Source organism: Rattus rattus, chromosome 6 (genome assembly GCF_011064425.1).
Source record: "Rattus rattus isolate New Zealand chromosome 6, Rrattus_CSIRO_v1, whole genome shotgun sequence".
Lineage (NCBI taxonomy): Eukaryota > Metazoa > Chordata > Mammalia > Rodentia > Muridae > Rattus > Rattus rattus.
In genome coordinates this window covers 23,102,855-23,125,551 of record NC_046159.1, presented here as the reverse complement: position 1 = coordinate 23,125,551, position 22,697 = coordinate 23,102,855, and the positions used below count along the sequence as shown (strand labels likewise).

The window sequence follows — 22,697 nt, the reverse complement described above, 5'->3', positions numbered from 1 at the left end:
CAGTCCCTACCCAAGGCCAGGCTCATAGCTCTGCTGCTGGGAGCGTCATGTCTACACCCCACCCCCCTCCTTCACCCCAGCTCCCTCTCTGGCCCCAGCCCCCTACAATCCAGGTCTCCAGGCTGTGGCACAAAAGGAAAGTAGAGAGGGGCCTTGGAGGCCCAAGCAGAGTCAGCTGTAACCCAATCCAACCTAGTACGTGGGGGGGGTGGGAGTGCTGTCAGAGAGATACCTAGCTAGGATGGACGGAAGAAAAGACAAGGGTTAGGAATGGCGGCTGCGGCTACAATAGCCCTGGCCAAAGTCTAGGAGTTTCTGACAGAGCAGCTCCAGAGGAGTGAGCCCCAAGAGAGGCATAAAGGGGTGCTAGGAGAGAAGGGAAAGATGAGGTGTTTACATAGAAATTCAAAGACACGGGGAAGGAGAGGGGGACCAGAAGTTCTTTGAAAATAGCTGAAGGGTACAGGAAGATGGGGGGTGGGGGAGATGGTGGGCGTGGGGAGGGGGGATGTGGCTCCTGGCCATTCACCAGTGAAAGTTTCTGTTAGCCCTAAAAAGAGAAGGAAGTCTGAGGGAGCCTGGGACCAGAACTTGGGAGGATCAGTGCGAGGCGGGCAGAGGGTGCAACCCTGAAATTCTTCCCACCCCAAACTCACCTTGGCGTCTAGTATGGTGTCCTGCAGAACTTTGGCTCCCTCTAGTGGCCAGAGCTATCCATGGGCAGATGCTGCCTGCAAGCGTGAACCCTAGGACCCTAAGCATAGTTAATGGAAGTGGGGATTATCCCCCAAGGTAGGCTGAGTGCTTCAACACCACCGGCTCAGTGTAGCTGGAAGGCTAGAGGGCCTCTAGTCACACACTGATATCCTCACAGAGTGGCTGTCGGGGGAGGCTGGTGAGTATTTCAGGTGTTGCATCCATTTTACTGAAGAATTCCCAGGCCCCTAATACTCCTAAAATTTCTACTTCTCTCCCTTTCCTCTTTAGTTTTGTATTCCAAAGAAGCTGGTGGCCATGATGTTCTCATTTCAAAGCCATCCAGAATTCTGTTGAGGACCGGTACAGGGATGCTAGTCTACCACTTTATCCCTTCTTCCCTCAAAGACTTTGGGAACCAGAAATGCCTTATTCTGCACTCCAGATACACTCAATCCCTGATGTTTGAGGGACTCCTGTATCACAGGTTAAGAGTCCTTAGTTCGGTCAGGTGTGGCAGTACACAATTTTAATCCCAGCACCCAGGAGGCAGAGGCAGGCTAATCACTATAGGTTTGGGGCCAGCGTGGTCTACAGGGTGAGCTCCAGGACAGCCAGGGCTTCACAGAGAAACCCTGTCTTTGGGGGAGGGGGGGACCATGGATTCCACATAGCCAGCAATGCTGCAAACTTGGTCATGAGTTCAGTGACTTGCCCTCCCCAGATCTGCTCTTTAGGTTCACCAATATCCAGTCCTTTCTCTTCCTCCTCTCATATGGAGCAAAGAGTAAAAGTCCTCAGACAAGGGGTGGTGTGCACTGTGATTCAGACTTTAATGGTGGTGGTCATTTCAAAGCCACAGAGACAGTGGCAACTGTGGGACATGGCACGGGGGAGTGAGGCAGCGCTCTGGTGCAGCCGGAGAAAAAGACTGAGGAACCTAGGGCTGGGGAGAGAGTTATAGGAGAAAAGTCCCCCGGGTACACAGCCCCATTCTGTAAAGTACCGAGCTTCAGTTAGTGCACCAAATGAAAAACCATTGCTAAGGCCCCTTTCTGTGACCTTTCCCATGCTAACAAAACCTCCCATCCTAGGTCATCTTGGAATGGAACCACATGAAAATACTGATGCTTTCAGACTGTAGAGTAATGGCAGACGACTGACAGGCTGAGAAATAAATAAGTGAATAAATAAATAAATAAACAAACAAACAAATGTGAACACACACTTCCAGCACTCCCCAAACACCAGCTCTGTGCATAGTTCAAGGCTTAACACACCATGGACGGTGGGGACGCACACGTGCCACGTGGCCCTACTTTAAACGCCCCAACACACCAATCCTGAAGCTCCTGTCAGCCGCTGGCGGTTCTTCTGTGGACCCGCTTCTTCTAGTCGTCATTTTTTTTTTTTTTTTAAGATTAGAGAGGATAGAAGGGAAAGTGGGCAGACTGGAATCCCCCCAAAAATGGGGCCCAGAGAGGAGGAAGAGTAGAGACAGCAAGGGGTTGTGGAAGCCAAGAACAGCCAGAGCAGGTGAGTCGAGGTGTTCTGGGTGACTTGGGGCTCCAGGTATCAAGGTAACTATGGCGGGTCGGGACAGCAAGAAAGAGGCTCCAGGAGAATGAGATGATGTTCCGGTGTTCAGGCAAGCAGGGGGTCACAGCACACTGGGATTCCGGAAGTTGTGTCCCGCGAAGCGAGCCTCCTCCCCCAGCTCCTCTTCAATCCTGACGATGAACCGGAAGTGGAGCAGTGGGGAGGGGGGAGGGAGGGGAGAAGAGATCTGCTTTTCTCTCTGGATCCCTCCAGGCTCCTCCCTTGAGGACTGCCCCAAGGTGAACATCCCCTGGTTTTCAGGTACGTTAGTGATCTGTCAGTCACACCACCCTTGAACCCACTAAGCAAAACCATTTTCTTGGCAGCCAGTACTATCCAGTTCCTGGATGCAAGAGATGGAATGGTGGCCTAATGGGGTGTTCAGCTCTGGGTCTCGGGTTCTTGTTCCTCAGGGACCCTCCTCACCTCATGAGCTGGTTGTACTTCGCCAGACGTTCAGATCTGCATGGGGCACCAGTCTTGATCTGAAACATTCCAGGAGATATGCCATTTAAAGATCTCCTTCACCTGATAGGACAACCCTGCTCCCCTTCACCCCCAACACAACACACACACACACACACTTTTTTTTTTTTTTTGAGACAATTTTATGAAAGTTGGCCTCAAATGGGACAGGTTAGCCCTGAACTCCTGATCCTCCTGCTTCTACTTCCCGAAGTGTTGGGGCTAAAGGTATGTGACCCCAAGTCCAGGTCTATTTTTTGTTTTTGTGGGACAGAATTTTACTATAGCCGTCCTAGAACTCGCTATGTAGACTAGGCTGGTCTTGAACTCATAGAAATCCTCCTACCTCTGTCTCCTGAGTGCTAGGACTAAAGGCATGCAGGTCATACCCTACCTCCCCCCCCCTTTTTTTAATGGAACCCAGGGTCTTGCGCATGCTGGGCAAGTACCTGCAACTGAGCTAGGCCTCCAGCCCTGAAACATCTGCATTTGTATCTATTAATTATTAATTAATTAATTATAAAAATTAATACTTTATTTCATGTCTGTATGCATGTCTGTGGGTCTGCTCCTGCCTGGTGTGCATTGGAAGGTCAGAGGACAACTGGTGGGAGTTGGTTCTCTCCTTCTAACCTGTGGGTCCCATGAATCAAACTGAAGCTAGCAGGTCAGGCTTAGCGCCAGGCACTTGAACCTCCTGGGCCATCTCACCAGCTCGGAACTTCTACTCTTTTTACTGTTCGTTTGTTAAGGAGTCCCTCAGTGTAGCCCTGACTGTCCTGAAACTCACTATATAAACCAAACTGGCCTTAAACTCACAGAGATCCACCTGCCTCTGCCTCCTGAGTGCTGGGATTAAAGGTGTGCACCACTACGCCTGGCCAGACTTCTACACTTGAAACTTCTCTGACTCGGATTTTTTTGGCAGGACAGAAACTACCTGGGCCCAGAACCCACTAACCCCACAAAGATCTCTCCTGATCCCACGGACTGGCTCTACTCACCTGACCTGTACACAGTCCCACTACGAGGTCTGCAATGAACGTGTCCTCCGTTTCTCCAGAGCGATGACTCACCATAACCCCCCAGCCATTCTCCTGGGCCAGCTTGCACCTGAGCAGACACCAGCACTGACCTGCCCTGAAGCACAGCTCCTCCCTCCCAGCCCCGGGCGTGATCTATGTCAGGAAGCACCTGGTGGAAGGTGACTTAGGGGCGTGAGGGCAGACCGTGAAGAATGAAGAGACTAAAAGTGAGAACAGTATGAAGGGTAGCCAGTGTTCACCAGAATTCCAGGGCAGAATCCAGCTAGGGGGGGCTCGAGAGAGGAGTCCTGAAGACACAAGGTGGAAGGAGGCCAGAAGCCACTCACGCTTGGACGGCTTCTGTGACTGAGCCGATCTGGTTGACCTTGAGCAGCAAACAGTTGCAGGCCTTCTCCTCCACTGCCCGCTCGATGCGCTTGGGGTTGGTCACCGTCAGGTCATCACCCACTATCTGGATGCCGACGTTGGCTGTGAACTTGGACCAAGCTGCCCAGTCATCCTGGTCGAATGGGTCTTCAATGGAGACCACTGCAGAGGGTATGGAGAGGGGGCTGGCTCTTCCCAGAGAAGCCTGCTATGATGGAGGCCAACTGCCTCCATGGAGCGGGATGGAGGCCCTTTGTAGCTGTGGAGACTCTGTACCTCAGTGATCACCCCACCCCCCACCCCCCCCACCCCCGCCCCAGGCAGCCGCTCCGACTCCATTCAGTATCTACCTTCATCAATCAAAGATACTAAAGCCTGGCACTTTTCTGTCACCTCCACTCATGTTCTTCCCATCCCCGACTCCTTCCAGTGCTTTCCCTAGGACTCAAGTAGCTCTCAGAGCCCAGGGTCTGAGACAGGCGGAGGAGCCCAGTCACAGTTGCATGCACAGTCTCAAAGGTCTGCATTGTAAGAACCTACTGCCTCCTCTCCCTGCTTCAGGGCGTCACCAGGCCCCAGACTCTGCACCCCATAAAGTTCACCTCTGCCTATCTCCGTTCTTTCCCTTTCCTATCTCCCAGAATCCCTCACTCTCACCAGGATAGTTCCGGACAAAGTCCTGGTAGAGTGCCCCAAGCTGGTCCCCAGTGATGCATCGGGAAGGGTCAGCGGGAGACTTGAAATCCAAGTCGTATTTGCCATCGCGGTAAAACTCAGAGGCAGCCACATCCATACCAATCACCATCTTTTCCGTGTAGCCAGCCTTGTCGATGGCTTCCTTCACCAGCTCCAAAGCTAAAGACAGATCGAGTGAGATTTTAAGTAGGAGAGATAGGTGTGAAGGAAGGAGGGCGAGAAAAGCCAGAGTGGAAGGAGGGGGACTGTTGGAGGGGGTGTGTGGATAGGGTCTGTGGAGAGAGGCTACCTAGGGAGACAAGAGTAGAATTCTGTTGCTAGTTACTAGTGTTGGTCCCCCTCCCCACACCCACTCAGCCACACAGCTTCTTGGTGCTGGGGATTGAACCTAAGGCCTCATTCATTTGAGGCAAGTTCTCTGCCACTGAGCCGAATTTCTACCCCCCCCCCCTTTTTTTTTCTCTCATTTTGAGAAAGGGTCTAAGTCGCTCAGGTTGGCCTTGAACCCACTGTACCTAAAGCATACCTTGAACTTTTTTTTTTTTTTTTTTTTTTTTTCTTTTTTTTTTCCGGGGCTGGGGACCGAACCCAGGTTGGCCTTAGGCAACCCTCTACCACTGTAAATCCCCAACCATACCTTGAACTTTCAATTCTCTTGCCTCAGCTTCTAAATGGTTGGGATGCTAGACTGCACCATCAGTCCTGGCTAGCAGAGAGAGTTTGTGTGTGTGTGTGTGTGTGTGTGTGTGTGTGTGTGTGTTCTTTCAAAAAATTGTTATGTGTATCAAGTGTTTTGCCCACGTGCATGTATGTGTATACTCCTCATGCGTGCTGGTGCACCCAGATGCCAGGAGAGAGTGTTAGAGCCCCGGGAACCATGTGGATGCTGTGAACCAAACCTGACTGAGTCCTCGGCAAAAGCAGAAACTGTCCTTAACCACCAGCTTTCTCTGGTATCACCTCGTGTTAGCATTTTACACATATTATCTCATTTAATCCTCGATGATACTTCTAGAACTCAGATCATTCCTTCCCCACCACCGCCACCGCCTTGTTTTGTTTTGACACTGGTTCTTACCATGTGACCCCAGCTACTATCCCTGAACTCTCTGTGTAGACCAGGCTGGCCTTGAACTCAAAGATGTACCTGCCTCTACCTGGGATTAAGGGTCTGCACCTCCACGCCCTGCTCAAATGCTTGGCTTTTAAAAAGACCACTTCTGTGTCTTTATTATTATCATTACTCCCTTTTCTCTTTGTTATTAATAATTAATAGCCCAAGCTCTAAGCTCATAGCAACCCTTCTGCTTCAGCCTCCCAAGTGCTGGGGATTCCAGAGTTCAAATAAATGCAAGTAATCTGATTCCAGAGTCTGCACAAATCTATGACTGTGTGTGCACTTACATGTAAGTGCGTGCCTGTGTATACATTTGGGTGTGGTGCGGTGGCCTCGAACAGGCTGAGCAGACTCTCTACCCCTGAGCCATACCCCTAGGTAGTACTTTCACTTCTTGTTTTTTTGTTTTTTTATGTTTTTGTTTGTTTGTTTTCGAGACAGGCTTTTGCTGTGTAGCCCTGGCTGTCCTGGACCTCGCTCTGTAGACCAGGCTGGCCTCAAACTCAGAGATCCATCTGCCTCTGCCTTCCAAGTGCTAGGATTAAAGGCAGGCACCGCTAGTATCTGGCCAGTCCCTTCCCTTTTAACCACTGCCTTTACAGTTCTTGTCTCCTGCAGCACAGGGAATGTAGGAATCCTGGACACCCCCCTGGAGCATAGAGTATGTCATCTAACTGAGACTGTGTCCTTAAAGGATGACATGGACCGTACCCAGACCACTTACCAATATTCTCAGCAGTCTGGTGAGGACCTATACAACAGGTTGGGCTCAGCAGGTCACAGACTGAGCTCTAGGGTCTATGTGGGAAATAGGAAGGCCCCGGGAGCCCACCCTAGGGGCTACTACCATTTGAGATTTTCAGAAGTTTAAAAACCTGCGTGTGCCAGCTTTCCTAACGGGAGACTCAGCTGGGGTAAGGGCTCCGGGCCTCACCTTCGCTGTTCTCCAGGATATTGGGGGCAAAGCCGCCTTCATCCCCCACATTAGTGGCATCCTTGCCGTACTTGTCCTTGATGACCCCCTTGAGTGTGTGGTACACCTCGGCCCCAAGTCGCATGGCATCCCGAAAGCTCTCGGCACCCACTGGGAGGATCATGAACTCCTGCATGGCCAACTTGTTCCCAGCATGAGAGCCACCGTTGATCACATTAAAGGCCTGGGGAGCCACAGATGGTCAGACGAGTCACAGCCTTTCCTCCTGCCCCCCGAGAATGCCAACCTGAGATCCCCAGCCGCCAGGCTCAGTTCTCACATCCCGTTCTTTCTCTTTAGCTGCCTGTTCGCCTTCCTCCCCTCATCCCTCACTTGGTTGCATTCTCCCTCCTCCCCTGGAAGGGGCTAGGCAAGGGCAGTGCTCACCGGCACGGGCAGGATGAGGTCGGAGTTCCCAGCCAGTTGAGCGATGTGGCGATAGAGGGGCAAGTCCTTCTCGGCTGCCCCAGCCTTGCACACGGCCAGGGACACACCCAGGATGGCATTGGCCCCAAACTTGGCTGAGAGATCACAGAGGAAGGCGCCGAGTAAAAATGTCCCCCTCTCTTGTAGCCCCTGCCCCCACCTATACTCCCCAGGAAAATCCAGTAAAGGAGGCTCCCCACCCTGCACCTCCCAACAGCAGTGGGGTTGGGGACAGAGATGACAAGTAAGGGAAGGCCTCACCTCATCCTAAGCATCCCCCAGACTACCCCATGCCAGCCCCTGTCATCCTGCTTTAGGAAGTTTTTCTTCCTGTCTAGTGTCACACACACACACACACACACACACACACACACACACACACACACACACTGCAGTGGCTTTGGGTGAGGGAGGAGGAGGTTCTCTGACAGTCCAAGTGTCCCCAGCATGGCTCCTCAGTTCTCTGTGCTTAGCTATTCCACCCGCCCTCCCTACTTACATTTGTTCTCAGTCCCATCCAACTCCAGCATCAGGTTGTCCAGCTTCTCCTGCTCCACCACAGAGAGGCCCTGTGGGCAGAGCCCCCATTACCCAGAGTCAAGATGGAGGCTGGAGCCTAAGACCGAGGGTCCATTCATACGTAGCCTTATGTCTGAGCAGGGCACTGCCAGATCCCTGCCCTACCAGCTTTTGGGATCTTGAATTTCTGCAGGGGCAGTAAGAAGTATTTTCCCAACCTTGCATTTGTAACCACAATTCCTAAAGAATGGGGGATGGGGAGGGGAGGGGTGTGTGTGTGTGGAGTTCGTTGTTTGTTTGTTTGTTTGTTTGTTTTTGCCTCCCCTCGTTCCTCTCTAGACCCAAGGTTTCTTGTAGGATTCTGGCCTAGCAGCCACCCCCAGGAAAGAGCGGGCCTCACTGAGCTGATGAGGGCCGGTGCGATGGTGCTGTTGATGTGGTCCACAGCCTTCAGGACACCTAGAGAAAGGGAAAAGGGCTGCTCAGGCCAGGAGAGGGGGTGGAGACTGAGGAAGGCAGGGCAAGGCATCTAGGGGACTGGGGCCTGCTGGGAGAGGAGAGTCATCACCTTTGCCTAAGTAACGCTGTTTGTCCCCATCCCTTAGCTCCAGGGCCTCATAGATGCCAGTGGAGGCCCCACTGGGGACTGCAGCCCGGAAAAGACCTGGAAAAACACATGCGATGAGGAAAGGGGAGGACACTCCGGGGCCAAGGCTTCTCTGAGCTCTCTAGCCTAGACTCCTGCCTGCCATATCCAGACTTCCTCCTACACGGATACCTGACACTGCACACAGATGCACACACTCTCACAGACGCCATGCCAGCTGCACAAGCCGGGCCACCTCATCCGCCCAACTGAGGCCTCATAGGCACAAGTGGGAGGCCAAGAAACAGAGCTATGCTAGACAGAGCATGCGTGCTCCTGTGCTCACACAGGCAGGACCTTTCTCACTCTGAACTAAAACATAGACCCACCTAGCCTGGATCAACGAGCCAAGGAGGATCAGACTCCACAAACCAGCCTTGGGAACCTGACCTAGCACCCCATGCCTGGATTTGAAGGAAGACCTCAACCCTTTCCAGACCTAGCATAGGGGAAGTAGGAGCTACGGACAGTCCACGCTCCGCCCATCACCTTTGGCAGTATGGAGATCCACCTCCACGGTGGGATTCCCACGGGAGTCCAAGATCTCTCGGGCCCAGATCTTCTGTATAGACATGATGGCTGGGATCTCCTTGGGTGGACAAGAGGGAAGGAGACAGATAAGAGGCTTAGAAGGGTGGAGCCTGAGGCCAGTGGGAGGGGCCAGTGGCTGGGAGGGCTGGGAAAGAGGTTACTGCAGTGGGTAGGGGGTGGGGAGGAGCAGGCTGCAATCAGGCACTGTAGAAGGGGTTCTCCCCTGCCCGTGGAGAGAGAAGGTCAATGCAGTGAGGAAGGGGAGGTCACTGCAGTAGGGGCGGGGTACATCTCATGACAAGATAGAAGAACACCGCAGTGAAGAGGGGAAGGGCAGGCAGCGATTTCTTTGCCCCTCAGCAGCTTCACCGACCAGTGGGGTTCCCCTAGACTTCCCCAGGCGGGATGGCTGCCAGATTAACATTTTTTTCCCTTGAATCTTGGAACAGAAAGAAGAGGGGTTGTCTGGGCAGGCGGAGCCCCAACTTGACAGCCCACACACACAAGGTTTAGAAAACACTCCAGGGTCGTCACCTCTCTCCCAAATACGAGTTCCTCATTTCAAGAGGAGTCTGGGGCCAGGTCTCCAGTCCCTAGGGGCTACAGTAGGAAATGATGAGGTAGACCCATCATCTTTTCTATCCCCAGACAAAATTCCCACTCCTCCTCTCCCTCCCTCAAGCACCGGAGAAAATGAAATGTCAGAGAGAGGGGAATAGGCGAGACCAAAGGACGAGTCTAGAGCAAGTCTGAAGCAGCCAAGGAAGGATGAGAGGGTATCTTCGCAAACGCAAAGCAAAAATGAACGTGCCAGGAAAACACGCGCCCCCTGCGGAGACATCGAACTTAAGAAACAAATCGGCCGGACCCTGGACGAATACCGGCATGGGGAGAGGGGCAGGCGAGGGTGGAACCGTGCAGTTAGAGAAGCGGGTGCAGGGGGAGAGAGAGAAAGAGAGAGAGAGCTGGTACCTAAACCAGGAGGAGGTGACAGCCAGAAAGCCGGGAGCTGTCCACGAAGGCCGGGGATGGAGGGTGCCAGGGAAGGCAGGTGACAGGTACGCAGCGACACACACACACACACACACACACACACACACACACACACACACACACACACACACACACACACACCCGGGGGCGCTAAGCCCAGGACAACGGGGAGTGGACGCGGCAAGGACAGAGTAAGGGGATGCGGCCCGATCCGGGCCTCACCTCGAGGACTGCAGACTCAGCCGGTGGCGGTGGCGGTGGTGACGGCGGCGGCGCAGAGAGAGCAGGAGCGGCGGCGGCTGCGGCTCCCAGCGCGGGCGGGGGGTGGGCAGGGGGCGGCGCCTATAGAGCCGAGCGAGCGCATGTGACCCGGGGGCCCCGATGAGTCAAGAGCTGCAGGCGGAGACGCACGTACGAGCGCGGGTGGTGGTGGGGAACCGAACGGGTGGGGGAAGGGCCCGGGCGATCCAGGACCAAGCTGGCAACCCCATAAGTACACGGATGCTCATAACCTTGTCCAGTCAACTCGAGGGAAGCAGGCGTCCCCTTATTCCAGTATAGTGGCAGGTACTAACCCAGACAGATGGAGAAGCCCACCACAGGGGATCACGAACTCGACACAGAATATAAAAACGCCTTTTTATTTGAAACCTGAACTGATCCATCACAGCCCACCTCCTCAGCTCCTCTCTCCAGACAACCCCTACTAGCATCTTAGTCGCCTCGGATCTGCTTGAGAGCTGTGCTTAGGAGTTTAGGTAGGCCCACAGAACAAGCCACGCAGAGATGACCACCACAGAACCTGAGCCTCGGGATGTAATGGATTTCCAGTCTGGGACAAAAAGGAACATCTCCCACTTCCTGTAACAGGGCTATGAATGCGGTGGTCCCCACTGGGGTATTATGAGTTCTTGAGGTCAGCATCTTTGGCCTCCTGGAAAAAGAGAAGACAAGTGAACCGTGTGCCCTACCGGAATGCCCACATCCCCAGGCCTCTCAGTCTCTCTGCCTCACTCTGCCCTCCTTTCGCCTCTCCACCCCGTGTCCTGTTATTTTTAGCTTCAGATTTTTAGTGCAGGATCTTTTCCCTGGCCCAGCTACATCCTCTGTATACCACCAGCCACCTCCTTCCCTTCGTGGGCTCCGGGCTCATCCCTTCCTCCCAGTCTCTACCAGCTGTGTCTGTAGAGACAGCGGTCCTCTGCCTCCCTCTCTAATTCTTCTCCCTTCTCTGGTCTCTTGTGTCTTTTCGTACCTCTTCCTGAGCCGCTCTCATCTTTCCTTCATATCTGAGATACCCGCAGCCTCTGACTCTGGCCTCTCCTCCCGCGTGCCCAGCCTTTGACCTCCGGGGGCTGCCTTCCTGCCATCACCTTTACTGTCCCTGCGGGCTAGAGGAGCCACTAAGTTGGCGGGAGGTACGGTTCCATGTCTTGGTCCGGATCGAGTTCTTGCTCCTGTTCCTCCTTCAGCCTCTGACGGATCTCCTCAGCCTCTGCCCGGTCCTCATCCTCATAGTACTCTTTGTCTAGGCGCTCTAGGTGTGCCATCTGCACCAGGGCCTCCTGGCGGTAGTCAGTCTCATCGGCACAGGGGTTGTCCAGCAGCACCAAGGCCCTCAGCTTGGGCAGGTCCCGCAGTTTGGCCAGCTCCCCCAGGTCACTGATCATGTTACTCCTGTACACGAGGTCGGGAGGGGTTAACGCAGGAAAATGGGCTCTGATTGTTAGCTACAGATCGGGCTTCCTTTGTGAGAATTACCTCCTGGAAGCAACTCTGGGCCCTGGAAGCAGTGATGGATGAGGACCGGACCTGGCATGATGCAATTCCCTCCTCCCTCCTCCACCCTTTAGAGTCCCTAAATGCCATGCAATGTGTTCTTTTAAAACTTTGGAGCAGCAAAAGCTAGGCCTCATCCTGTCTTATATTTGGAGAAGAGGGGCAAATGTCCCATACAGGAGCAGACATTTTCTGTGTCAGCCATACCACAATAGGGGGTTGGAAGGATTGGGCGAGCAGAGGAGGAGCTCAGAGCTAAGAGTGGGGTACTGTGGGGTGGGAGTGCTTCCTTCAGGAAGGAACCCAGAGCTAAGGATGGATTGGGCCCCCCAGCTTGAATTAAAAAGCTCAGTCTTGTAATGTTCTTCTTTCCAAAACTCTGTGGTTTCGAACATTTATGAATCCAGTGTTAAGTATTGCAGACTGATCTCCATAGGTGCCCTGGGCCTCAAGGATCACTCCTCACTCTGAGCTCTACTGGCGTTGTGTTGGGCTCAGTGATGGGGTACGGATTTCACATGCACACAGCCCTGGGTTTGATTGATAGAACCACAAAAAAAAATTGAAAGAATTGTCCGTCAGAAAAGAGGAGCTTAGAGAAAAATCCCTCTGACCCTGCATGTGCTCATCCGTCTCCTCCTTCCGTGTGCGTGTGTGTGTGTGTGTGTGTGTGCGTGTGTGTGTGTCTGTGTGTCTCTGTGTGTCTGTGTGTGTGTCTGTGTGTGTGTGTCTGTGTGTGTGTGTGTGTCTGTGTGTGTGTCTGTGTGTGTGTGTCTGTGTGTGTGTGTGTGTGTGTGTGTCTGTGTGTGTGTGTCTGTGTGTGTGTGTGTGTGTGTGTGTGTGTCTGTGTGTGTGTCTCCGTGTGTGTGTGTGCGTGTGTGTGTGTGTGTGTTGTGTGTGCATGTGTGTGTGTGTTGGCCAAGTGTGCATTCACAGACATGTGTGTGTCTCCGTGTGTGTGTGTGTGTGTGTCTGTGTGTGTGTGTGTGTCTGTGTGTGTCTGTGTGTGTCTGTGTGTCTGTGTGTGTGTGTGTTAGGAGGAGGGGTGTGACAGAGTCTGGCTCTGCAGTCCAGGCTAGCCTCAAACTCACAGAAATCCTCCTGCCTCGGGTTCCTGAGTGCTGGAATTATAGGTATGAGCCACACATCTGGTTTTTTTGTTGCTGTTAGTGCTGTTGACTGAGTCTCACTGTGTACCCCTGGCTGGCACAGAACTACGCACAGTATGGATCTGGCTTCTCCCTCACACTTGCATCAATTCTCCTGCCGCCGTTGACTTCCAAGCCCTAGGACTATAGGCATGTGCTATGGCATCTGGCCTTGAAGTTTTTCCTTCCTTCCTTCCTTCCTTCCTCCCAAGACAGACTTCTACTGTGCAGCCCTGGCTGTCCTGAAAATCACTCTGCAGACCAGGCTGGCCTCAAACTCAGAGATCTGCCTGCCTCTGCCTCCTGAGTTCTAGGATCCCAGGCACGTGCCGCCACCCCCCTCTGCTGGGCTACATCGTATGTTAAACTATCGTAGGTAAAGGCGGTCCTTCACAGGGATGCTCAGCTTAGAGAAAAGAGACAAGGAGTGAATGGAAAGGGTAACTGACATAGGAGAGGGAGAAAGGCATTCACATAGGATACAGCCAGGAAAAGAGTGCTGGAGTCAGACTGTGAGTCACTGAAAAACAGCCATAGTGGTGGGTAACCTCAGCTGTGCAGGAGGCTGAGTCCGAGAGACTGGGCCAGCCTGGGGAACATCGCAGTGAAGAAAGAAACCCCGTGGTGATGGACGGTGGCGGTGCCTTCATTCCCAGCACTGAGCGGGCAGAGGAGAGGCAGGTTGAGCTCCGTGATTTCGAAGCCAGCCTGGTCTACAAACCAGGACAGCTGGGCTACACAGGGGAAAAAAAATGGGAAAAACAATACAAAACAGAAAAGAAAGGAAAAAGAGGAAAATGGTTCACTTCTGATTCTTTTAGGTGTTTCTAAAACACAGAAAAGGCCCCACTAAAAACAGTATAGTCTTATTCATTATAGATTGAATTAATGCGAAGACCTTTGTGTTGCACGTCAAGGCAAATGCGGAAGAAAGGAAAGTAGAGGACAAGAGCAGAAGGACAAGGCCAGGACCCAGCTGCGGGTCCCTGGGAGAGGTGACGGACAGGTGGGAGGCGGGTCTTTACGAGGATGCGCACGCATACCTCAAGTTGAGGTACTGCAGAGACTTCATTTCCTTGGAGAAGCCGTCCAGAGTTTCAATCTGGTTGTCTCGCAGATGCAGAGTGGTCAGGTTGCTCAAGTTTTCCAGGCCTTCCACCTTCTTCAGCAGGTTTTGAGCCTACGTCCCAGCAGATGGTAACATTAACCCAGAGTGGGGAGCAGAGAGAGGGAGCAGGAAAAGGATGAAGCCAAGGAGAAATCTGAGTAGCGAGTAGCAAGCAGCATGGGTGTAGAGAAGGGGAGTGGGGACAGATGGTGCGATGTAGAGAAGGAAGAAGTGCAGACCTAGGTGTGGTGGCCCATCCTCCAAAATCCTAGTAGTATTCAGGAGACAGAAGCAGGAAAAGTGTCGTGGTGTAGAAGCAAACCTGAGCTACCTCAGGAAGTCTCCAGGTCTGCCTGGACTACTACCTTAGCTCAAATACCACCCCTCCCCCCCCCAAAAAAAAGACAAAGGGGTCATCGGGACAGCTCAGTGAGGAAGGTGTTGGCAGCCATGCCCAGCAACCTGAGTTCATTCCCCTGTACCCACACGGTGGAACGAGAGCCAATGCTTGTCGCTCATTCTCAGGCCGTGCTGTGCTTGCCCCGCACACAAAGTTAGAAGTAATTGTAAAGCAATTTTAACTAAAAAAAGAAAAAGAAGGGCTGGAGAGATGGCTCAGAGGTCCTGAGTTCAATTGCCAGCAGCAACATGGTGGCTCACAACCATCTGTAATGGGATCCACTGCCTTCTTTAAGTTTGCAGATATACAGGCGGGCAGAATGCTGTATACATAATAAATTAATAAAATTTTAAAAAAAGACAAAGAAGCCCAAAAGCTAGATTTCCCAGAACAACAACAACAACAATAAATCTGTCAGTAGAGATGTTTCTGGGCTAGAGAGGAAGTCTTGGAGGTAGCGCTCTCCTACAGCATGTATAAGACACTGGTTTCAAACCCCAATACAAAAGAAGCAAAACCAAGACAGACCCATCTATTCATCCCATCAAGGCTCTCTAATTCCAGAAGAGCTAATTAGACCTGCCCTTGTCCCAGGAGCCCACTCACTAACAGAGAAATGGCTGTAGAACGTTCCAGAAGTCAGCATGTCATCCAGGCTAAATGGACAGAACTTAGAGCCTGGCTGGTATGGTGGTGCCCAGTGTGACCCCAGCACTCACTTGGAGAATGGATCAGAAGGAAAGCCTGACCCTGTTAAGGAGTCAGGCCAGTGTAGGCTGTGCAGGGAGATCCCGTCTCAAAAATAAAAGTGAACTTGGGGCCAGAGCAATGGGTCAGCAGTTAAGAGCATCTACTGTTCTTTTAGAAGACCCAGGTTTCGTTCCCAGCACCCATGACAGCACACAACCTGCCTGTAACACCAGTTTCAGGGGATCTAACCTCACTCCGGATCTCTAGGGGCACCAGGCACATACATGGTGCTACACAAACACACATACATGTAGATAAAACACACACATAAAAATATTTTTTAAGGAAAATAATAAAAACAAGATCTGGTGGCACATACCTATCCTGGCACTTAGAAGACTGAGACAAGAGGACTGCTGTGAGTTCTAGGCCAGCCCGACCCATATAGGCCAGTCAGGGCTACATGGTATGACCCTTAACAACAAAAACAGAACATGGGCCATGGGCAAGGCTTGGTCAGTAAAATTCTTGTCATGCAAGCATGAGGACTCGTGTTTGTCCCCAGCACTCACATAAAAAGCCAATCTTGTGTTGGGGTGGGGTGGGGTACACAGTCTGTAATGCCTGCTATTGGGGTAGAGACACTCAGACCCCTGGAGCTAATTAATTAGGCCAGGTTAATTAATTAGTGAAGTTTCAGGTTCTCTGAGAGACCCTGTCTCAAAACATATGGTCAAAAGCCACTGAGGAAAATGCTTGAAGTTCTCCTTGGGCTTCCACACACAGCACAGTTGCACACCTGTATGCACACACTGTGTGTGTGCGCGCAGACATAAACACATAAAACAAAACTATTAGATGTTAGCTGGGCAGTTGCCTTGGCCATGGTGTCTCTTCACAGCAATAGAACAGCGACTAGGCAAATACATTCGGGGTCTTCAGTTTCTGCAGACATAAAAAGATCAGGCGAGCCAGGCAGTGGTGGTGCACGCCTTTGATTCCAGCACGTGGGAGGCAGTTGGATCTCTGAGTTCAAGACCAGCCTGGTCTACAGACAGAGTTCCAGGATAGCCAGAGCTAAACAGAGAAACTCTGTCTTAAAAAAAACCAACACACACACACACACACACACACACACACACACACACACACACACACATAAATGATATATACTAGAATTCTGGCACTTGGGAGGTGTGGAGGCAGAAGGATCAGGGTCATCCTCAGTTACACAGTGATTTCAGGTTAACCTGGGCTACATAAAACCATCTCAATAAATAAATGGATATTTATTTATTTATTTGCCCGTTCTCTGTACCTGAAAAGCACGTTTTGCAACAACCTATATCACACAGCATATATTGTAGCCCTGCCTTCCTCTCTCCCTCTTCCCTACTCGCTTCCCTCTGAGAGACAGGGTCTTATTCTGTAGCCCAGGCTGGCCTCTAGCTCTCAGCCGTCCTCCTTACCCAGCCTCCCAAGCGCTACCACTGTAAGCATGAGCCTGTACTTACTGTTTTAATTTTATGTTTCCACAGTATCAGACCCCGTGCGGGCCTTGTCACCACCACGGTGCTGAAGCTACTAGCTAAGCCTACCAGAAGCCAAGGCTGCTCCCTTCCCTGTGCCACCCGAGGGCCCATGAGCTACCAGGTAGAGATTCTTTAGCTTGGGAAGGTTGATTCCTATTGTGGTTTCCAGCTGGTTCCCTCGAAGCTCCAGGGTGTGCAGGTTAGTCAGTCTTTCGGGGTCCAGACCAGTCACCTGGTGGATGCGGTTCCCTGTCAGAAAAGAGGGAATCGAGATCGCAAAGCGCCATGGTGAAGGTTCAGCAGGAGACATGTTGCTTTCCCCTGACCCCGCATCTTCTCCCGCTCTGATGCGGGGTGGAAGGTGAGGGAGCTGTGAGGCAAGTAGACCTGGGTTTGCCCATCTATCCTTTGAGAATGAATTGTTAATGCCTGAGCAACACTCATGGCCGACGACGTCCTTCTTCCCTGCACACCTTTGGTCAGGTGGCGTTTCACCTAAACAACCAGGTTAAAATTGTCATTTGTGCTGGGCCTACAGTTCAGACCTGTAGGCCCAGCTACTTCTACCTAGGACCCTGAGGCAGCAGAATAACAAGGCTACGGCCTTCCTGGGCTACAACTGAGTGAGTTCAAGTGCAGCTTCAGAAACTTACAAGATGCCCCTCTCCCCAAAATTAAAAGTAAATTCTGGGGTTGAAGAGATGGATTTAATGGCTCAGAGCACTGCCTGCTCTCCCAGAGGTTCTGAGTTCCATCCCTAGCAATCACGTGGTGGCTCACATGGTGGTTGGAAATGCTTGGCCCATGGTGTCTCTTCACAGCAGCGAAACCTTAACTAAGACAGAAGTTGGTACCAGGGACGGGGGTGTTGCTCTGACAGGCCTGACCATGTTTTTGTTTGGAGAAATATGGACTTTGGGGCTGTCGGGTATTACCATGAAGAGACACGATGACCAAGGCAACTCTTTAATTGGGACTGGCTTACAGTTTTAGAGGTTCAGTCCATTACCATGTCTGAAAGGCAGACACGGTGCTGAAGGAGCTGAGAACTCTTGATCAGAAGGCGGCCAGGAGGAGACTCTGTATCAAACCAGCAGACTTAAGCATATATGTGAGACCTCAAAGTCCCACCTCCACAGTGACACACTTCCTCTAACAAGGCCACACCTCCTCCAACAATGCCACACCTCCTAATAATGTCATTTCCCATGGGCCAAGCATATTCAAACCACCACACCATCCATAATGGAATCCAATGCCATCCTCTGGTGTGCAGGCCTACATGCAGACAAAACACTCATGCAAAAAAATGCATAAACATGCTAACCTTTAAAAATCTTTTAAAAAATGAAATAAAAAGTCATAATAGGGCTGGGATATGGCTCGACAGAAGAGTGCTTGTTTAGCATGCACAAGATCCTAGATTCAGTCCCTTGTACCAGGAGAGAGAGAGAGAGAGAGAGAGAGAGAGAGAGAGAGAGAGAGAGAGAGAATTGGCACCCGTGCATTTTACAATCTTTCTCCAGTCTATTTTCTATAGAATTTACCTCCTTTTTGAGTTATGTTTTGTTTTTTAGACAGGGTCTCACCCTGCGAGCCAAGCTGACCCAGACCGCCTTTGAGCGTCATCAACCCTGCTCACACCTCCAGTGTGTAGGGTTCCAGTTGTGAGCCTTCATACCCGGCTTCTATCTACTTACTATGTTGTTATCTGTTCAGCGCCCTAAACAGAATGGACTCTACACGAGAATAGAGACTTCTGGCTTTGTTCAGCCAGCATCTCCAGCATAAAGAATCTTATGAGAGGCTGCAGAGATGACTCAGTGGTGAAGAGCCCTGGTTGCTTTTTCAGAAGACCCAGGTTCGGTTCCCAGCACCCACATCAGGCAGATTCCCCAGAAGCTGACATTTTCTTCTGGTCTACGAAGACACCTGCACGTGCCCATGTACATGTAATTAAAAGTAAATTTTTAAAAAGGAACGCAATTAATTATTTTTATTTATTTATTTATTTATTTATTTTGGTTCTTTTTTTCGGAGCTGGGGACCGAACCCAGGGCCTTGCGCTTCCTAGGCAAGCGCTCTACCACTGAGCTAAATCTCCAACCCCGAATGCAATTAATTTTAATAGGCCTCTGTTTTCAGCTAGCCCTGTATAAGTATATAGACAAGGCTTTACCGCTGCATCAAAGTCCCGGCCCAGCACGTGTCTTAACCAATGAATGCCTGTATACAGATGGCTGTGTGACTCGTAGCATATACTGCCTATTTCTGTCAGCTCCATGCAAGGAAGGGAAGTTCTGTGTGTGTCTCTTCCTGAGAACCCACCTTTGAGATCCAGGCTTCCCAGACGGGGATGGGTGATGCCTTCAGTGTCTGTGATCTGGTTGTAGGAGAAACTGGCGATCTGCAGGTAGGGCAGTTCATTCAGCCGGGCGCTCCGGAGCTGATTGCCGTCCGCCTTGAGCCACAGTAGGTGAGTGAGACCGTTGAGCGGTGACATGTCTGTGATATGGTTCTCAGAAATATCCACGTAGCGGAGGTGGATGTAGGAGCGCAGTAAGGAGATGTCTGTGAGGTCCCTAGGAGATTGGGGGGCCAGGAGAAGATCCACCATAAAGGATAAGAACATTTGGGGTGGGGATTTAGCTCAGTGGTAGAGCGCTTGCCTAGCAAGCGCAAGACCCTGGGTTCGGTCCCCAGCTCCGAAAGAAAAGAAAAAGAAAAAAAAAAGAACATTTGTGCTAGGCCTACTAGTTCAGACCTGCAGACCCAGCTACTACTACATAGGACCCTGAAGCAGCAGAATAACAAGGCTGTGGCCTTCCTGGGCTAAAACCCAGTGAGTTCAAATGCAGCAAGAACAGAGATGCTCGGACAGAGAGCAACGCAGAGATAGCTTGCACTGGGATGACGGAGAGGGAGGGGAAAGAAGAGGCAAGTGGGGTTTTTCTTCTTGCTTTTCAGTGCAGAGATCAAAACTAGTACCTTGCCTCCTAACCACTAAGCTACATCTCTGAGACTCCACTATGAAAGGACGCCAGTGCTTCCCACGGAAGCTTTTTTTTTTTTTTTCCGGAGCTGGGGACCGAACCCAGGGACTTGTGCTTGCTAGGCAAGCGCTCTACCACTGAGCTAAATCCCCAACCCCCCACGGAAGCTTTAATGTGTTGTCTTGGCGCTGGGGGGTGAACCCGGAGCTTTGTGTATTCAAGGCAAGCTCTCTACTGCTAAGTTACCCTCCCAGTCACCAAAGAGTCCCGGAAGTTCTGAAAAGCAAACCCCACCATTTCTTCCCATCAGCTTGGGACCAGAGAGAGAGAGCTCTAGCCAAAACACTCAGGAAAGAGAGAGGGAAGGCACGTGATGCTCCCGTCTCTCAGTCCTCACCTGTCCTTAACCTCCAGCTTAATATAAGCGTGAGCCAGTCCACTGCCAATCTTGCAGAGTAATGAAAGCCCTTCCTTCATCATGGCCTCCGTGAGGGGGGTGGGCAGCCACTGCAAGAGGTGGGTAATTCAGGCATCCCTTTGCAGTCCCCCTCTAGTCCTGAGCCCCGGGAGCCCTGGTCCCGGCTCTCACTTCCTCAGAGACTTCTTCCCCCTCCTTCCTGTAGTCGTCTTCCCAGTCGTCCATCTCATTGTCATCCTCTTCTTTTTCCACTTCATCATCCGGCTCTTGATCAAGGTCATCTTCCACATCATCTTCATCCGACATCTTTCTCTCCCCTGCGCTCCGGAGTCAGATGAAACTCAGTCCTGGTCCTAAGAAAGGAGGTCTTAGCTCCCACGCCCACTAACCCTCCAGTCCCTCACATCCATTTACGGGTACCCTACACATACAGCCTTGTCACCTCTGAACTCCCAACTGCATATCTTTCCTCATGTTGGAGAGCGTCTTTGGACTCCCAGTCTCTGCTTGGAGCCCCCTCCCCTCCCCCTCCCGGCTCCCTTCGGGACACTTTCCCACACTCCCAAACTGTTCCTGCCTTTCCTTGCCTCCAACTCTGCCCCAGCAGCCCAGCGTCCTCCTTCCTGAATTCCCTTTAATCCAGTTCTACATGTCCTCCTAAAATCTCCCCTACCAACTCCTTCTCCCCTTCTTTACCCACACCTCACTTCCAGGTTCCCTTCCACCCCCAACCCCTATTCTTCTAATGCGATCTCCCTGCTTAACACCACCATTTCCCTGACACGATAACGTCTTCAACCCTCCAACCCAATTCGCCTTCAGAAGTGGGAGCAGACCCTGACTCTGCTCCTCTAGAAGTAGTTATGAAGAAGATCTTTGTGCTGAGAGGCCAGGACTGTTTTTTTTGGAAGACGCAAAGGGGGAGCAGGAGTTATATACTGTTGTTATGGCAACGGGGGCGGGATGCTTAGCTTTGCAGCCAGCTTCCGTTGAGAGCCTGGAGCACCTCAACCGCAAAGCACAAACCCTAACGCCCCTATTTCCACCCTCAGCGGGTAGTGCAAGTGGTTGCCAGGTTACGAGGCCAAATTCCTAATCCCAGGAACCTGGAGGAGGCGAGAAGAGAGTGTCACGGACTTAATTGTCGGCGGACAAAAAACAATGGTCTAATAATAACAGCAGCGCTGAGAAGTGGGAGGGAGGCTGGGCTGGCCTTTAAGTCCTTAAAGCAACTAGATGTCAGGATGCAAAGGAATTGTAAACCATCCCTAAGAAGCAAAAGGGGGGTGGATGAGAGGAAAGACACTAAGAGAAGCAAGAAATACTACGTTATGGCATTTGTAGCTGGTCGGGTTTGGCTCATTATTTATTGGAAGGTCTTGGAAGGTGGACTGGTGGAGCAAACTGCTTTAAGACCCAGCTTGCGACCCCTGCGACCCCCTCTTGCAGGTGATGGAGAGATGGCTCAGCGATTAAGAGCACTGGCTGTTCTTCTAAAAGATCTAGCTCCATTCCCAGCACCCACATACCATCTGTAACTCCTGCTCTAGAGAGGTCTGACGCCCTCTTCTGACCTCTACTTGCACAGAACAGGCACCTGGTGCATGAATGTATGTATGCAGGCAAACGAGCATACACATAAAATAAATTATTAATAAAGTAATAAATCTAAAACAATAAAAGGTCTGACTTGGAGTCTTGGCAGTTCTGCAGTTTACTAGCAGCTATCTAGAATTCTGTAGAATAAACGTGACTTTGACAACTGGGCAGAGTCTGCTGAGTTACTCTGGGTCTTTGCTGTGACTGCTTTTGCTGTGAAGCAGTCTTTCTATGTAGGCCAGGCTGTCTCAAAGTCACTCCTTTCCCAGCCTCCTAAGTGCTGGGATTACAGGTGAGGGCTACCACACCCAGCTAGCACTATCTTGTGGAATCTAAGGAAAAGAGAACACTTAATACAGGAAGACATGGGACTAATTGTTACATGCTTTATATAAAATGCAAATCGGAGGCTAGAGAGATGGGTCAGTGGTTAAGGACCTCGTGCTCTTGCAGGGGACTCAGACTTGGTTTTTGGCACCCACAAAAGGTGACTCACCACCATCTATAACTCCATCTCTAGGGGATCCAATGTCTCTGGCCTTCACATACATACCCCGCCACACACACACTCGCACACAACCATACCATACACTTAGTTAAACTAGTCTTTTTAAAGGTTGCCACGTGGGGGCTGGAGAGATGGCTCAGTGGTTAAGAGCACTGTCTGCTCTTCCAGAGGTCCTGAGTTCAAATCCCAGCAACCATATGGTGGCTCATAACCATCTGTAATGAGACCTGATGCCCTCTTCTGGTGTGTCTGAAGACAGCTACAGTGTACTTATATAATATAATAATAAATAAATCTTTAAAAAAAATAAAATAAAGGTTGCCACGTGGTCTGATGGAATATGTGTGGGCTGAAAATCAGGAAGTGTTCCTTTGGATCAGTCTGGCTTGAAGAACATAATAGACAAATCTGTTCTATTGGTGTCGAGGAACGGGGGCTCTAGCAACAGC

General features: G+C 51.3%; 2 protein-coding genes and 1 long non-coding RNA gene across 9 annotated transcripts; 1 reads left to right on the top strand and 2 right to left on the bottom strand.

The window, feature by feature from the left end:
• Nucleotides 1-1,505: 1,505 nt before the first annotated feature.
• Eno2 (enolase 2) lies at nt 1,506-10,402 on the bottom strand. Of its 2 annotated transcripts, none has more exons than XM_032905697.1 (12): nt 10,296-10,402; nt 9,039-9,138; nt 8,472-8,567; nt 8,304-8,362; nt 7,884-7,953; nt 7,346-7,479; nt 6,920-7,142; nt 4,830-5,027; nt 4,133-4,334; nt 3,765-3,873; nt 2,722-2,780; nt 1,506-2,426 (listed from the first exon to the last, which is right to left on the bottom strand). In XM_032905697.1, exons 2-12 carry the CDS (start codon nt 9,121-9,123, stop codon nt 2,357-2,359), a joined length of 1,305 nt encoding a protein of 434 aa, XP_032761588.1. In that variant the 5' UTR covers nt 9,124-9,138; nt 10,296-10,402; the 3' UTR covers nt 1,506-2,356. The 2 variants fall into 2 exon arrangements, with proteins under 2 accessions (XP_032761588.1, XP_032761589.1); XM_032905698.1 differs by lacking the exon at nt 10,296-10,402 and adding an exon at nt 10,053-10,156.
• On the top strand, nt 10,059-19,072 carry LOC116903281. The gene is made up of 3 exons (XR_004388268.1): nt 10,059-10,138; nt 16,737-16,851; nt 19,009-19,072. It is a non-coding gene; the product is annotated as an uncharacterized LOC116903281 (long non-coding RNA).
• Lrrc23 (leucine rich repeat containing 23) lies at nt 10,696-21,080 on the bottom strand. Of its 6 annotated transcripts, none has more exons than XM_032905699.1 (8): nt 20,978-21,080; nt 20,313-20,494; nt 20,121-20,230; nt 19,059-19,312; nt 16,849-16,979; nt 14,044-14,180; nt 11,447-11,750; nt 10,701-11,007 (listed from the first exon to the last, which is right to left on the bottom strand). In XM_032905699.1, the coding sequence occupies exons 2-7, from the start codon at nt 20,445-20,447 to the stop codon at nt 11,477-11,479; spliced, it is 1,041 nt and encodes a 346-aa protein (XP_032761590.1). In that variant the 5' UTR covers nt 20,448-20,494; nt 20,978-21,080; the 3' UTR covers nt 10,701-11,007; nt 11,447-11,476. The 6 variants fall into 6 exon arrangements, 4 of the variants coding, with proteins under 4 accessions (XP_032761592.1, XP_032761593.1, XP_032761590.1 ...); XM_032905700.1 differs by lacking the exon at nt 20,978-21,080 and adding an exon at nt 20,838-20,949; XM_032905701.1 differs by lacking the exon at nt 20,121-20,230 and having other exon boundaries at nt 10,696-11,007.
• Between the last annotated feature and the right edge of the window lie 1,617 nt (nt 21,081-22,697).